This window comes from Cervus elaphus, chromosome 23, assembly GCF_910594005.1.
Source record: "Cervus elaphus chromosome 23, mCerEla1.1, whole genome shotgun sequence".
Taxonomy (NCBI): domain Eukaryota; kingdom Metazoa; phylum Chordata; class Mammalia; order Artiodactyla; family Cervidae; genus Cervus; species Cervus elaphus.
Window position 1 is genome coordinate 28,188,541 of NC_057837.1, and position 15,481 is coordinate 28,204,021.

Sequence of the window (15,481 nt, forward strand, 5' to 3'; positions counted from 1 at the left end):
ACAGTTCCTTGTTCCAAACAAAAGTTAGGTTCCACTTTTATTAATAGAAAAAGAAAAAAAGGTCTCTTTGAAAGTCACTTGCTCAACTGAGAGTAAAACTGAATTCTTATTTTTTTTTGGTCTTCTTATTTTTAATATTTGATTTTATTCAAAACTTTTAGATAGTGATTAATGTTGCCTGCAAAAAAGTGATCTCTCAATGCTCTGCTGGTCTGATTTACGGCTCTTTTTTTCTCCTTAAGATGATAGACCTTGCTTTTAATGTCTACCCTGGTCATAAAACACGGGAAGTTTGAAGGACCTACTCTGGAAAACTCAGCTTTCTAGCAATCTGTCAACTAGGGGATTTGCCACAAAAAAACAGCTACAATACATTTAACCAAGACAGCATAAAGTGAAGAAAGCAAAAATTAAACTTGATAGGAGTATTAGTAAAATCCACAAGGTGCTTGTGAAAGTGAAATCGCTCAGTCGTGTCTGACTCTTTGCCACCCCATGGACTGTAGCCTACCAGGCTCCTCCATCCATGGGATTTTCCAGGCAAGAATACTGGAGTGGGCTGCCATTTCCTTCTCCAGGAGATCTTCCTGACCCAGGGATTGAACCCAGGTCTCCCGCATTGTAGGCAGACTCTTTACCGTCTAAGCCACCAGGGAAGTCCTTGTTGTCCTTTAAAAATGAGGGAATGCTTTTTCAGAAGATTCCTTCTGGCTCACGTAAGATGTTCATAATTTACAGGACAAAACTTGGGCAAATAGAACTGGCTTCACATGGGAGAATTCTTGCTGAAACCAGTGATTTTGAGGTCCCCTGGTACTAAAACGCTACAGCACTAAAGCCAGAAGACTACACTAGTGTTACAGAAAGGATGAATGTGAGACTCAGAAGCGGTCACAGAAAGCTAATGTTCTACCAACTCCTCCATATTTCTTAAGTGTATCATGAAGGTCAAGTTCTCCAGGGAGAGGGGTTTCATAAGGAAAAAAGAATATTACGGGTCCTCATTAGCCACAATTCCAAAATGTGAAAACCTCTAAGAAATAAAGCCGTTTAGGGACCTCCCTGGTGGTCTAGGGGCTAAGACCCAACGCAAGGGGGCCTGGGTTCAATCCCACACACCACAACTAAGCGCAGGCGCGGCAACTAGTGAGCCCACAGCTGCAACTAAAGGCCGAGCACTGCAATGGAGACCCAGTGAGTCAAATAAACAATGTAGAAAACAGCCTTCTAGCCAATGGGGTGGCAAACCTAGTGTTTGACCTTCTCTCTCTTGCCCTTGGTGTGAATGTCCACATTCTGACGCAGAAGTGTGGACACCCTGGAGTCCAGGGGCTGTCCCCGATGCGGTCGTGGGTGTTACAGGATAGCCCGCATTACTGTCTAAAACCGACAAATCTCTCAATTCAGAAACACTGGGAAAAGCTTCAGAGATGCCCTGTGGATCTGTATTGCTTTATCCAATGGTACAATACATCTAGAAAACTCTGAGACTTGTAGATGATCTCTGCTGATTGTAATTAACCATGAAAGAAACAATTTCTCTCCTTCCTTCCTTTTTTTTTTTGTGAACCAAGCTGAAGTTCAGGTTACAGCAAAGAAGATGATTCTCTCTTCCCTATCACATGCTCTTTCTCTCAGGGGTGGAGGGAAGCTCACAGAGCTGGTGGCTGGGGGCAAAGCTTATGATGTTTCTCTTGTTGTGACACTTGGAGACACCTGGGAAGCACGCGGAATCCCTCTGAGATTTTTCCAGCATGGGACTATGGATTCCAGGCGTGCATCATGGATAAATAGGCCACACTAATTTGCCACCTGGATGGAGGGGCAAAACCAGTATGTATGTGCCTTTATTTCTGATGTTAAAGGCTAATTTACCTAAATAATGATTTCTTTCTCAATTAGTGAGTTTGGTTTTCTAGGATGACAGGAACAATTTTTGTGAGTTTCTAACATAACTGTAAACTTGTAAAATTTAAAACAAGTGAAAATTTTTTTATAAGCCTACAAGGTGAGGCAAGAATTTTACTCAAGAGGGCACAAGAAAAAGCAACTGATTAATTTTCTAAAACATTATGCTTCTGAGACAGAATCTTAATTCTGAAGAACTGACATAATGTCATAGTTATGAACTTTTTTGCTATTATCAAGGTTAACTCAAAATATAACAATGATATTAAAGAAATGCTTAGCAAATGAGACAAGCTGTCATAATACACAAGTTGTTTCACTTTTTCCTTAAACAATTCCCATAGGATTTGAAGAATATCATCCTGCAAAATACCCTATCTGAATACTTTTCTATGTTCGCAAACTGTGAATTACACACTTGAAAACCTCAGTGAAACGGACTGTTGTGCACAAAACAAAGCTTTCTGTAATAACTTTTCCATTTGTACATTTTGTTTCAAAATTTCAGATTCCATTCCTTTCAAAAGGTCCTGCTGGTGTGAGAGATTCCAGCTGTTTCTCTTAGTCCTTCATAAGTCACGGGAAAATATCACACACTCCTTTCTCCTTTCTTGATAAAATTATATATGAGATTTATATACATTTAAATACTTCTTACAAAAACTCTTCTTGGGGCTTCCATGTGTTTCAAGCTTAACAGATGACTTTTTTTCCTAGGAATTTTCCAATAGGGAAATCTGCAAGTTTGTGTATTGAAGATACTAATAGGTTATGTAAGTTGTATTCCAAATGTTGACTCTTTCAAACACAGCTGTCCGAGTCTTTTTTTTTTTTTTTTTTTACTAATTATCTAAAAGTCTCAGTAAATCTATTTCTCTTACTATATGATCATACCAGCTGCCTTCTTTCAAGAGGCCAATTAAAACACTGTAGGAAAATATACCCCAAATGATCAAATGCTCTAAGACTGCTATAAAACTGAGCTCTGACTTGCAGTAGTAAAACCACTTATGTAAGTGCAAAGTAATGATGTTAGTAGGCTCAGAATTGTGATTTATAGACCACCACCTGTGATTAATAACTTTCAATACTCTCTTAACAGGGCAAGAAAATAATGCTGTCATCTTTTAAAAGATAGTAATCTATATAAATGTTTATGTTACCAAAACAGTCTTTTATAAGAAAGTCAGCCCTTTGTCTTCTTTTCCTGTTGATCTTTTAAAACTCTTCATTTAACCTGCATGTGTGTGTGTGCTGAGGGGCCTCAGTCATGTCTGACTCTTTGCAACCCTATGGACTGTAGCCCACCAGGCTCCTCTGTCCATGGAATTCTCCAGGCAAGAATACTGGAGTGGGTTGCCATGCCCTCCTCCAGGGGATCTTCCCAACCCAGGGATGAAACCCTGAGCCTCCTGAGTTTCCTGCATTGGCAGGCAGGCTTTTTACCACTGAGTCACCTGGGAAGTCCTCCTTTAACCTATGACTACCTAAAAGGCATCATCACCTAGTCTGACAAAAAGACAAAAAAAAAAAAAAAAAAAAAAAAACCCACAACACCTACAAGCCTGGAATTTTCAGATACCAGTAAGTATTATTTCATTGCATTAATTCACAAATGCTCTTAAAAAAATGCAGAACAGATATCACACAAAGAACAAAAAAAAATCAAGAGGGTATATTTTTTCCCCACAGAAATTTCATTTTCTCTCTCTTAATGAATACATGGTCTCATGGTTTACAGAAGGTAAAATATTAAAAGATCTTCACTTTTTTTTTTTGCTTCTAACTGTTCTTCTAGAGCAAATCTGTGGAAGCTGAAAGGAATTTTTCGGGACAAATAAATACTCCAATTTCTCATCTAAAATGGAGTTAAAAATCAATTTTTTTTTTGTTAATGAAGGACCACTATTCATTTCTGTTGAGGGAGTAACGTGCTGCTCTGTATCTAAAAGTAGCATTATCATTATTAAGGAGAATTAGAAATCTGCAGTTTGATAAATCAAGGTTACAGTAAGACTCTTACTGACCCTGGAACTCTGAGCAGCAGATATTGTCTTACTAGGACCAGCCTGTAACTCGGTACAGGTATCATAGAAACTTCTTTGACTATGGTTGCTGTGTTTATTTGGAACTGAGAAGCTGTAGATGGAGGGCAGCTTGCCATCATCTTTAAAGCAAGCATATGATAAGCTTTGCCTAACAGGTAAGCAAAATGTGACTCACAGATCTTTACATGGGATTTCCTCAGTACAAGCCTTTTTCAAGTGCTGCTTGCTTACTGGTCCTCGTAAGCCTTTCAATGATTAGCATGGCTTTCCTGATAGCTCAGTTGGTAAAGAATCCTCCTGCAAAGCGGGAGACCTGAGTTTGTTTCCTGGGTTGGGACGATCTCCTGGAGAATGAAAAAGCTACCCACTCCAGGATTCTGGCCTAGAGAATTCCATGGACAGTCCATGGGGTCACAAAGAGTCGGACACGACTGAGCGACTCTCACTTTTCATTAATACATCCGGTTATCTGTAGCAAAGATATTTCCAGGTCCCAACAGGTGGCCCCAAGTAACCGAGCTGTCCTGATCTGGTTTCTGTAAATCTTGTTCACAAAAAATTCTACAGAACCAATTTTACTTTTTACTAGTCCCTATTAATTTGTGCATGATTCTTTATATCAAAGGTAGTGTGACTTGGGAATTTATTTATTTTAATCTTATATAACTGTGCCTTGACTTATTTTTTTTAATTATATATTTATTTTTAAAATAACTTTATTAAAAAATAACTTTATTTTTTGGCTAGGTCTCCATTGCTCCATGGGCTTTTCTCTAGTTGTGGAAAGTGGGGGTTACTCTCTTGTGGCGATACACAGGCTTCTCTCATTGCCGCGGCTTCTCTTGCTGTGGAGCACTGGTTCTACGGCATGCGGGCTCAGCAGCTGCGGCGCGTGCACTCAACGGTTGCAGTTCCTGGGCTCTACAGCACAGGCTCAAAAACTGTGGCGCTCGGCTTACTTGCTCCAAGGCATGTGGGATCTTCCCACATCAGGGATTGAACCCTTGTCTCCTGCATTGGCAGGAGTGGTAAGGACTCCTTACCACTGAGTCACCAGAAGCCCCAAAATATTTTTATTTATTTATTTGGCTGCCCTGGGTCTTAGTTGTGATATATGGGATCTAGTTCCCTGACCAGGGATCGAACTTGGGCTCCCTGCATTAGGAGCATGGAGTCTTAGCCACACTGGAACACTGGGGATGTCCTGGTAGCATAAAGTATTTTTAATCAATTCACTAATTTGGTAAAATGTTTAAAATGATCTTTTTTCCTTTTATTTGGCGGCCCACTTTCAGAAGGGCTGACAGAAGGTAAAAAGTGAGGCTATTCTCAAAACCAGAGTATAAAGATTAGACACTAGGATTTTCAGTTAAGATCTCTTTAGGGACAAAAGCAAAAAAAAAATCAAGTTCTATAAGTAGTAACTTGCTTAGTACAGTATACTAAGAAATCTATTAAATTAGAATGTAACTATACAATTTGAAAGTCCTGTTCAGTTGATTAAATTAGGTGTTCCCTGCATTAGCTTTTTTTTTTGACCTTTTAAAGATGAGAATATTATTTTTCTACAGAAATCCAATGTTTAAAAAAAATTTTTTTTTAAAACAAGAAAAGTCAGGGCTTGGCATTTAAACCACTGCAGAGGTTGTGGTGAATAAAGTACATATAAATCCTGGGAAATGTGTGTTAGCTAATGACTAATGCTCAGGAGAGATTATCAAAGGAGAACTGTTTGTTTTTAAAACTGTGTTGAGCCTTTTCACCCTAATATTGCCTGTGTAGCTGCCATGATGGACAGTTCTTAGGCTATTCAATTGTTTTTAAACAGAAATGCCAACTCCACTGATTTCCTCATTGCTGATGGACATTCATGTTTTCAAACATATGCATGTACCAGGAAATGAAATATGATAACTACATGCTGTGTTAAGGAAAATACTACAAAGGAGAAAATATTATTTTTAGATAAGATGATTTCCTCAACCTTTCACTATATCTTATGAATTTGTCCACTCTATGCTAGAATATGGACATGGGTGATATGTATTTCTTCCTGTTGTGAACAACACTTACCATCCATCTATTCCTCTCTCACTTTCTTTCAGCAAACTAAACCCAAGATTTCATTGTTAAGTTCAATAAAACAAGGAAGTGAACAATTCCATTAACTGGAAGGAAAAGGGGGTTACGTAAGAATCAGCCTTCAGGGGTCTGCTGAGCAAAGAGTCCAAAAGAAGAAACAGAACAGCTGTGAGTTTCACGAGAAAGAGTAGTTGTGGCTCTGGGCTGACCCTACATAGTTCTTAATCTAGTAAAGTAGTATCAGCACTTTCAACTTCTCCCTTTTGTTAAAAGAACACTTTTCTTCCTGTGCATCAAGGAACTTGCTCCCATAGATGTGGATTTTTTTTTTCTGCACTGAGCAGCTTATAGCATCTTAGTTCCTCAACTAGGGATTAAATCTGGGCCACAGTAGTGAAAGCTCCAAGTCCTAACCACTGGACTGCCAGAGAGTTCCCATAATATGTAGAGTTTCAACACTCATTCTACATAAATGTAATCTGTATCTATTCCCTGAAATGTAAATGTATAGGATAATAACATCCTGGGCAAAGTAACCTTTTAAAAAGGATGGCAGAGATTCAGGATCTTCAGGCTATGAAGGGGCTTCCCAGGAGGCTCAGTGGGTCAAGAATCCGCCTGCAATGCAGGAGATGCAGGCTTGATCCCTGGGTTGGGAAGAACCCTTGGAGGAGGGCATGGAAACCCATTTTAGGATGCTTGCCTGTAGAATTCCATGGATAGAGGAGCCTGGCAGGCTGCAGTCCATGGGGTCGCAAAGAGTAGGACATGACTAAAGTAACTTAGCACACACGCATGCACGGGTTATGAAGAGTTCCTTTGCCATCTGTGTGCAGCCATTCATTTAAAAGGTTATTGGATCTTCCAGATTCCAGGAGGTCTCAGAATGAAGCCCTGGACCACGAGTTATATAAAAGGCTTCCACAGTGCTCTGTGTGTTCTAAGCTGACATCTTATGTTACAAATATTGCTCAGGAAAATGCATTTTATTTACAGGATATGTATATAAATCAAAGGCTTCCCAGGTGGCTCAGTGGTAAAGAATCCACCTGCCAATGCAGGAGATGCAAGAAACACAGTTTCAATCCCTGGGATGATTGGGATCGGGATGATCCCATGGAGAAAATGGCAACCCACTCCAGTATTCTTTCCTGTAATATCCCATGTACAGAGAAGCCTGGCAGGCTACAGTCCATGGAATCACAAAGAGTCAGACACAACTGAGTAACTGAGCATGCATATAAGTCAAAGCTATTCAGTTAAACACAATTAAGAATGTAGAATCTGGCATTCATTATTAATAGAGCAAAAACAATATTCTCCAATACTAATTCTGAGAAGGGGACATCTAAAACACCTGATGTTCAGCCACCATATCAAATGAGGTCCACTTCAGTGTTATGGGGATTTTCCCAGATATGGATGGAAGATATTAACAAGGAATTTTGAATTTCTTCTCTGGTTCCAAACTCCAGGCCACTCAAGCATACTAACTGTGGACTCCTATGGAGAACAGTGTTTATCAGGGAATCCTATCTTCTGTGATGTGAGTTTTATGTTGGGAGATAAAGTGACCTTTTAGATAAGGTGTCTGACCTCTCCCCTCCCTTGACAGCTATTTCTCACTCCTGACAGCTGCTGCTACAAACAAACTTCGATGGAACACTTTGACAAATGAAGTCAAACCAGGGTCCTTTGTTTCTCTGCAGCCAACGAGCTGGCATTCCACAAGCTCATGAGGGGGCCATGAGTTACTGGAGGCCAGGCCTGCCCCCCTCACTGCTGGCCACCCTTGTGGCCCCATGTTCCCAGGATCTGTGGGGCCAGATGATGCTGTTCCTGGCTCACATTCCATCCTGTCAGGGGACTCTCAAAAATAAATAATATTTACAGCAGAGTTTAGAGCCGGTGAAAGAAAAGGGGGATAAAAGTACCTTCAGAGTGAGTAGACCAGACGATGGAGGTCATTAGATCTGTGGTTATTAAACCTTTTTTTCATGGGACTCCTGAGCCCTTTTTCAATAGATATGAACCTGAACTTATCAAGAGCCTCAGATGCAATGAAGGACATAAAAAACTAACAAAGAAAAACAGAACAAAGTATAGTTTCTAAATCCTGAAAATGTTTCCCTAAACCCATTTGGTCAATGGTTATCGACCACCTACAATGTCCAAGGTCTCCTGCTAGGGCTATAAATAAACCTTCATCCAAAAAAAATGGACTACCTCTGTTTCATAGCAAGAACTTGGGAAACCTAAATAAAAGGGGCCTGGAGGTCTCCTTCTACAAATAATCAAATTGAGCTGAAGGGACTATATTTTAGGAACAGGGGTCAGCCCACTGCAACCCACTGGCCAGATCCAGCCCCCTGCTTGTTTTTATGTGGCCTGTGAACTAAGAATGGTTTGGGGGAAAAAATCTTAAGAAAAATATCTTAAAACGTTGGGAAAAAGGTCAAAAGAGGATTATTTTGTGGTATATGAAAATGTATATGACATTCAAATTTCTGAGTTTATAAATAAAGTTTTATTGGAATACCGATATACTCATCTGATTACCTACTATCTCTGGCTGCTCTGCACTTAGAAAGGGAGAAGTGATTAATTGCAACAGAGACTGGGTGGCCTGCAAAACCCATGTGTGCACTATCTGGCCCTTTACAGAAAATGCTTACTGACCCTTGTTTTACATTGTAAAAGAATTTTTTTGCTTTTGCTGAGATATCTGAATGAGAACATATGCCTCTGCCTTTGTTAGAAAGCCTTCAAATGCATGGGGAATAGAGAGAAGGCAGCTAAGACCTGAAAACCTAGTCAGCATGAACTTGACAAAGCTGGAGAAGTAGAGGTAGATACCAAGTGAAGTAGGTTAGGTTACATTTACAGATCAGATTCCCCAAAGCATGAGAAAACATCCAAGTTCTTTATTAGAAAAGAAGTAGGGATCCATGCTTTTCATACCACTTTTGTTAATTTCCTTTCAATGGGCCAGAATCATATGCCCTGATGCTGTTTTCTTGTACATGAGGTTAATCTTTATGTCTCTAGGCCTCAATTCTAAAGAATGGGCTGTTCTGGAGACTTCCCTCAGGGGTGTCTAGTAAAACAGAATTCCAGGAATGGTATCTGTTTTTGAGCAGACAGCTGTGTTGGTGGATGGTGACCACCCCCTATCTGACTCCACTACAGATCAGGAAAGACTGGCAATACAGCCCTGCTAGTCAATGGGCCGTGCTTAATGAAATGAAAGATTGAGAATGAAGTTTGTGGGTCTACAGAGTTATTAAAGCAGGGCACAGTTTTCCCCACAGTTAAGTCTGTTTTTGTTCTCTCCCTAATGTAATATCCAGGAAAGGAAGGAAAGTAGAAGTAGGGTATTTATGTTTAACACTTTCATTAAGGTATTTTTTAGAGGCTGGCATTTTGTCTGTTCAGGGTTGGAACTAAAAGAGGGGAAAAAAACGTCTAATGGCAGCCCTTTAGTAACTTTCTTTTTTTTTCTTTCAGTTTTTGGCCGTGCCATGTGGCATGCTGGATCTTAGTTCCCTGACTAGGGATCAAACCCACACCCTCGGTAGTCTTGACCATTGGACCACTAGGGAAATCCCTAGTAACTTTCATCTGGTACCGAATATTCTCCTGCTATTACTACATCTTCTCTGCTTGATGTAATTTTTCCACTGACAAGTTGGGAACTGGATTTCATCATTAATATATAATATTAATAAACTGACCTCCTATGAAGAATAACACAATAGTTTCTTTTCATACAGATGCAATAGAATATATTTTTAAGCCAAAAAACTTAGGTAAACTCACCTAGAAAAATCTCCCTTTGCCTCCTGTAGAAGAAGAAAATTCAACATCAGTGACTCATTCTGATCTGTGTTACAGATTTTTAAATGCACTGTAGAATCATGAACTCCTCTATCGAATCATTCCAACTGACTGCTATTTTATCCTATCAGCTACGAGAATATAATTAAGGAAGGATGCATGCATTTACCACCTGAATAGGAGACAAACTTTAGAAAGTTCTATACACAGAAAGCAATTTATAATGAAAAGGAAAGTTTCCACTTCTAAGCCCTGATCTAACTTTTTCCACTGTAAAGATTCTGAACCCGGACATGTGTCTGGGTAGCACTATGTGTCTATGTCTTATGGTACTAGCTGTTTTGTCTTGTACTGTGGGGCTTCTGGGGGCGGCGGGGGGCGGACCATGGAGTCTGTAATGAATCTAGCATAATGCCTGGAGCACAGTAGTTGCTCAATAAATCTTTGCTGAAGGAAAAAGTTAATGACATCATTTCGGTTCATTCTGCCAGTGTTTCTGATCTTGCCCTTGTGGCTAATATTCGGCGATCCCTCTTTTTCCACACAAGCTTAAAGGTATTTTCCTCGTCTTTCATGACAATGCTTCTCCTGGCAATTAAATTCTAGTTTTTTCACTTGACTTTCTCCAGTGACATGAAGAAGAGGGGGTCACCAGATGATCTCAGTTTCCCAATCTCAGGTTATACTCACAATTTTCCCTTGCAGAGAGATACTGTCTTAAAATTTTGGACAAGAACAGAGAATAGAGGAGACACTGTTTATTGCTATGGTATAGTTTCCCTAATAGCTCTTTCCTGCTTGTGGCTAAAAAATAAGGAGTAAAGAGCCAGTGGCTATAACAACTGCCATTCATGAGGTGTCTTATTCCTATTTCTTCTGTGTATGGCCCTGGAATACAAAGATGAAGGGAAACAACTTACCTGTAAAATATATGAGGCCAATTCAAACACCACTTCACTGTCAACATCAATCAGCTCCTGAAAGGAAAACCAAGTAAGATAAGTTTGGTACTTTAACAATGATTTCTTTATGATCTCCCCCGAAAGAGGAGAGGTCCTTCTTATCTGAGATGTTACCCAGAATCTCAAACACCCATAGAACATCTTTTCTGAATTACTTGGACCCAAATGCTCCCTGACATCATTTCTACAGCTCTTATAAGAGCTCCAATGGTCCTGTGTCTACACAGTCACTTCCGGGGCTTTATCTTTAGGTCTTCATGAGAAATTAAGGAATGGATCAGTCTCCAACTTTTTACAAATCTGTCAATCTGATTAATTGATGGATTAAGGTTACTTGATCACCACATGCATTTTTCTTTGTAAACTCTACTTCAGAACCAGTAATAAGACTTTGCTGGAGAAAAGGTTATGATGGAGTTAAGACTCTTTAAAGTTACATAAAGTTAAAAATACAGTTTCCCAGTTGTATGAGACACATTTCTTCATGTACTCAATACTTCAAGGTAGCTGTTGACTACCATGATGTCAGAGCAAAAACAGGCTCTTCACTCACTGCAGAAAGTTTAAAAACGTTTCTCTCAGGACTTCCCTGATGGTGGTCTAGTGGTTAAGAATCCATCTGCCAATGCAGGGGACACAGGTTTGATACGTGGTCTGGGAAGATCTCACATGCTGCAGAGCAACTAAGCCCATGTGCCACAACTGCTGAAGCCCACACCCTAGAGCTGGTGCTCCGCAAAGAGAGAAGCCACCGCAGCTAGACTAGCCCTGCTTGCTACAACTAGGGCAAGCCTGAGCGCAGCAATGAAGACCCAGCACAACCAAAACAAGTTACTTTTCTTTGAATTGTAAACCAAATTCTGATTCATGGATTTTCTGAAGATTTTTGTGTGGTCCAGGACTTGCCCCTGTATTTCAAAACAATGCACTAAAGCACACCTGTATCTTTAGAGGGGAGGATATCCTGCAGGCTCCTTCAGGTTTAGGAATTTCAAAGATGGATAATAATGTTTGCTACCAAACTACCTAGGAGTGCGAGCTAAGAGAGACGTGGATGGATCGGGGACAATAATTCTTTATGCTTAACCAGCTGAAAGAGCTTTACGGCCACTGTAATTGATACAGACTGTCAGTGCTGGAGTGTGGAGGAATGCCTGGAATTGCAGTCCTGGGATTACCAGGTCCCATCTGAATGTAAATCATTTAACAGTGGACAAATGATTTAACAGAAACACTGTCCAGGGTTTCCACAATGGATCATTTCTACTCGCACTATATGCTTTTCCATTCCCACCAATCGACTTCCTGAAGTCACCAGTGTGTGCTTGTGGGTGTATCGGTGTGTGTGCTCTGTCAAACATTTACACCGAGGTTGCAGGCGATGGTCAACAGTGGCTAATAGTTAACATCCCAGGAGAGGCCAACTTAAAACCAACCATCAGGAACAGCCCTGGAACATGTGCACATGGTTTTTAGTTCATTACTCGACTCATCTGCTAAAGGAAAACATCCACACCTTTGGGGAGGGGACAAATGTGGGGAGGGTGGACGGTGGTCATTTTCTAATTGATTTGGTTTTGCACAGTCCATTCTGCAGTCCTGGGGGGAACTGCCATTCCCTAGTCATGGGGCAACATTAATTGTAACGTACCATTTTTCAGAGTCAAGCTACCTAAGATGCCCATTTAACACTGACCTGATTTACATGAATTCTTTCTTACCAACTGCATGTGTCCTTAGGGTAAATGAAAACTAGCAACTCTAAACGGGGTGAGTTTCCACCTTCTCTGTTCTTGACCATCTCCCAGTGAAGATATTAAAAACACTGAGAGCCAGAACGTGATCAGTAAGAGGAAGAAGGATTGAAAAATAAGGTGGCCCAGACATCCCCCCACTTTTGTAAAATCTGATGAGAAAGAGAGCTGCAGTATTCCTTCTCACCGATTCTGTTTAATATTGAGTTCAAGAATCACAGCATTAGGCTTCCCTGATAATCTACTAGTTAAGAACCTGCCTATCAATGCAGGGGACATTGGTTCCATCCCTGGTCCGGGAAGATCCACATGTTACGGAGCAACTAAGCCCATGCGCAGCAACTACAGAAGACCATGTCCTTAGAGCCCATGCTCCACAAGAGAAGACACCACAATAAGAAGTCTGTGCACTGCAACAAAGAGTAGCCCATGACTGCTGCAACTAGAAAAAGCCTGGGAGCAGCAACGAAGACCCAGCACAGCCAAAAATAAAAAATAAATCTTAAAAAAAGAAAAAAATCACCACATTGTCTGTCCTCAGAGGAGTCAGTTCAGAGATCTAAATGGTGTTTATAAGACCCAATCTAGGACTGGGGAATGGGGGCCAGGGGAAGAGATCCTCCAACTGGGAAGAAAATTCTTTCCTACTATGCAATCTGCCCAGTTCCCTGAGGTCTGTTTACAACACAAGGTTTACAAAGGATGAAACCTTCCCTTTTGCATCCCTGGCCCTGCCAGGTGACTTTTACCTTTAAAACTCCCCTGAGATGGAGCAGAGCTCTAGGCTTCCTGCCCACACCACACATTTCCCACTGTGCCTCAAACCCCGAGAGCTGAGTCCCCATGGGGAGGAGTGGACAGATGTTTCCAGGCGTCCACTTCCCACAGAACATTCGAGAGATGACTCCACCTTCCACCTTTTCCTTATCTGGCTTTTCTTGAACAGAGGGGGCTTCTTTCAAGTGTTTCTGCTCAAGCAGAGCAGATTAACTGAAGAAGACCACAAAGAGTGCATGCAAAAACCTTATGCTTTCTTGGGGCGCTGGGTTTTCCTTTGACGGAGGATGAATCAGAGGAGGATAGGGAACAGAAGGCCCTTCAAGGAAGGGGTACGGGTGTTTTCCCATCTGGCACCGCCCACGGGCTGAACGTGCGACATTCCTTTGTGTCTCCAGGGCTCCGAGAGCCATTGGGGTGGGGGATCTGCAGAGCAGGGCTGTCTGCTGAGCTAGTCTTCCTTGGGAATCCAAGGTGGTCTGAAGGGCATGGAGTCATTTTCTTTTGAGATTCACTGGTAAGAGGGAGATGCTGATAGGAGGGAAAGTGATGTCACGGAGTTCACAGGTCCTTTGGATATGTTTTTACTGTATTGTTTTTTAGATGCTAAATTGTGTCTGATTGTGTCCAACTCTGTGATCCCATGGGCTGTAGCCCGCCAGGCTCCTCTGTACATGGAATTTCCCAGCCAAGAATACTGGAGTGGGTAGTCATTTCCTTCTCTAGAGGATTTTCCCAACCCAGAGATTGAATCCTGTGTCTGCTGTATTGGCAGGGGATTCTTTACCCCTGAGCCACCAAGAAAGCACTGTTATACTTTTTCTACTGAATAACCCATGCTGCTTTCTCTGATCTTTTGATACATGGTATGCAAAGACAAAATGTGACTCTGCAAGGGTGTGTGTGTGTATGTTCAGACAGGGCTGGGAAGATGATGCCACTTTCTCCCACTCCACAAGATTTTATCCCAGGTGATTAAGTCGCTAAAGGAAGAGGCTTGAGGTCATTTATCAGCAGTCTCAGAGTTAACAATATTCTCAGAAAGATTTCTACTTTGAGGGTCTCCGAGTGTTCCAAAGAAAGAGCCCCATGAGACCCCCAAGTGGCAGGTGTTATGGACATTCTCCAAAAGTCCTGAAAGCTGGAGGACCTCATCACGATTACCTTGCTCCGGGGACCTTCATGGTGGTCTTCAGACTCAACTGAGAATCTTAACAAAAAACATCCCTCCATGGTCAGGAATGAGAGAAAGTCCAGCTTTCATGGAAGATTCATGAAAGAATTATAACAGAAAAGATGATAAGCAACCACATGGTAGGTTGAGGAGATTTCCATGAGGATGACCTCTGCAAAGTTCAAGCAAAACAACCTTCAGGGTTGTCCAATAGTTTTCCTAGTAAAATCTTCACCCATTGTAATAACCATCTTTCTTTGCACCCACAAAACGCCTGAAGAAGATGGTTTCCTGCCATCCTCTTTAAGACACTTTCTACTTTGGGACTTTGAATAAATACATCACTGGACCTCTTCGAGTTTCAGTTTTCTCATCAGTAGAATGAGGAAAACATTTTCTTTTCTTTCTTTCTTTCTTCACTCCTTCCTCCTTGGCCATGCCTTGTGACTTGTGGGAACTCAGTTCCCTGACCAGGGGTCAAACCTATGGCCCCTGCACTGGAAGCCATAGTGAGTCCTAACCACCGGACCACCAAGGAACTCCCAGGAGAACAATTTCTTTTTCAAGTACTGTACTGAGTCTGGTGAAGTGGAACTGTACAGGTGATGTGGACACTCTAAGACACACCACAAAGATCAAGTCTGTATTATTATTTTTTTTGTTCCCTGGTCTTTACGGACCATCTGAACTCCACAGAATCTCTGTTCTGTTCACAGTTTTGTTCATTTTTTTTTTTTTTTAGCATTTATGTTTTAGAATTTATTGGAATCTTTAAGAAGACTTTAAAAAAAAAGAGGTGGGAAGCATTGTGCAAGTGTGTGTCTACACGTGTCTATATGTTGGTCACCGTGTATATCACCCCAGTGGGTCCTCACACTCACACTCAGCCTCGCTGTTCCCGGTGACTGCCCTGTCTCATTGCACAACCCACAGTGGCTA

At 41.2% G+C, this 15,481-nt stretch overlaps 1 protein-coding gene across 5 annotated transcripts in view; it reads right to left on the reverse strand.

Moving 5' to 3' along the window:
* The window catches only part of FRMD4A (FERM domain containing 4A), a 509,371-nt gene that overhangs the window by 118,553 nt on the left and 375,337 nt on the right, over window positions 1-15,481 (reverse strand). For all 5 annotated transcript variants that reach the window (XM_043884599.1, XM_043884598.1, XM_043884597.1 and 2 more), the window contains exons 6-7: window positions 10,796-10,852; window positions 9,858-9,880 (exon numbers count right to left, since the gene is read on the reverse strand). In XM_043884599.1, the coding sequence (XP_043740534.1) occupies window positions 9,858-9,880; window positions 10,796-10,852 (80 nt within the window). The remainder of the gene's footprint in view (window positions 1-9,857; window positions 9,881-10,795; window positions 10,853-15,481) is intronic.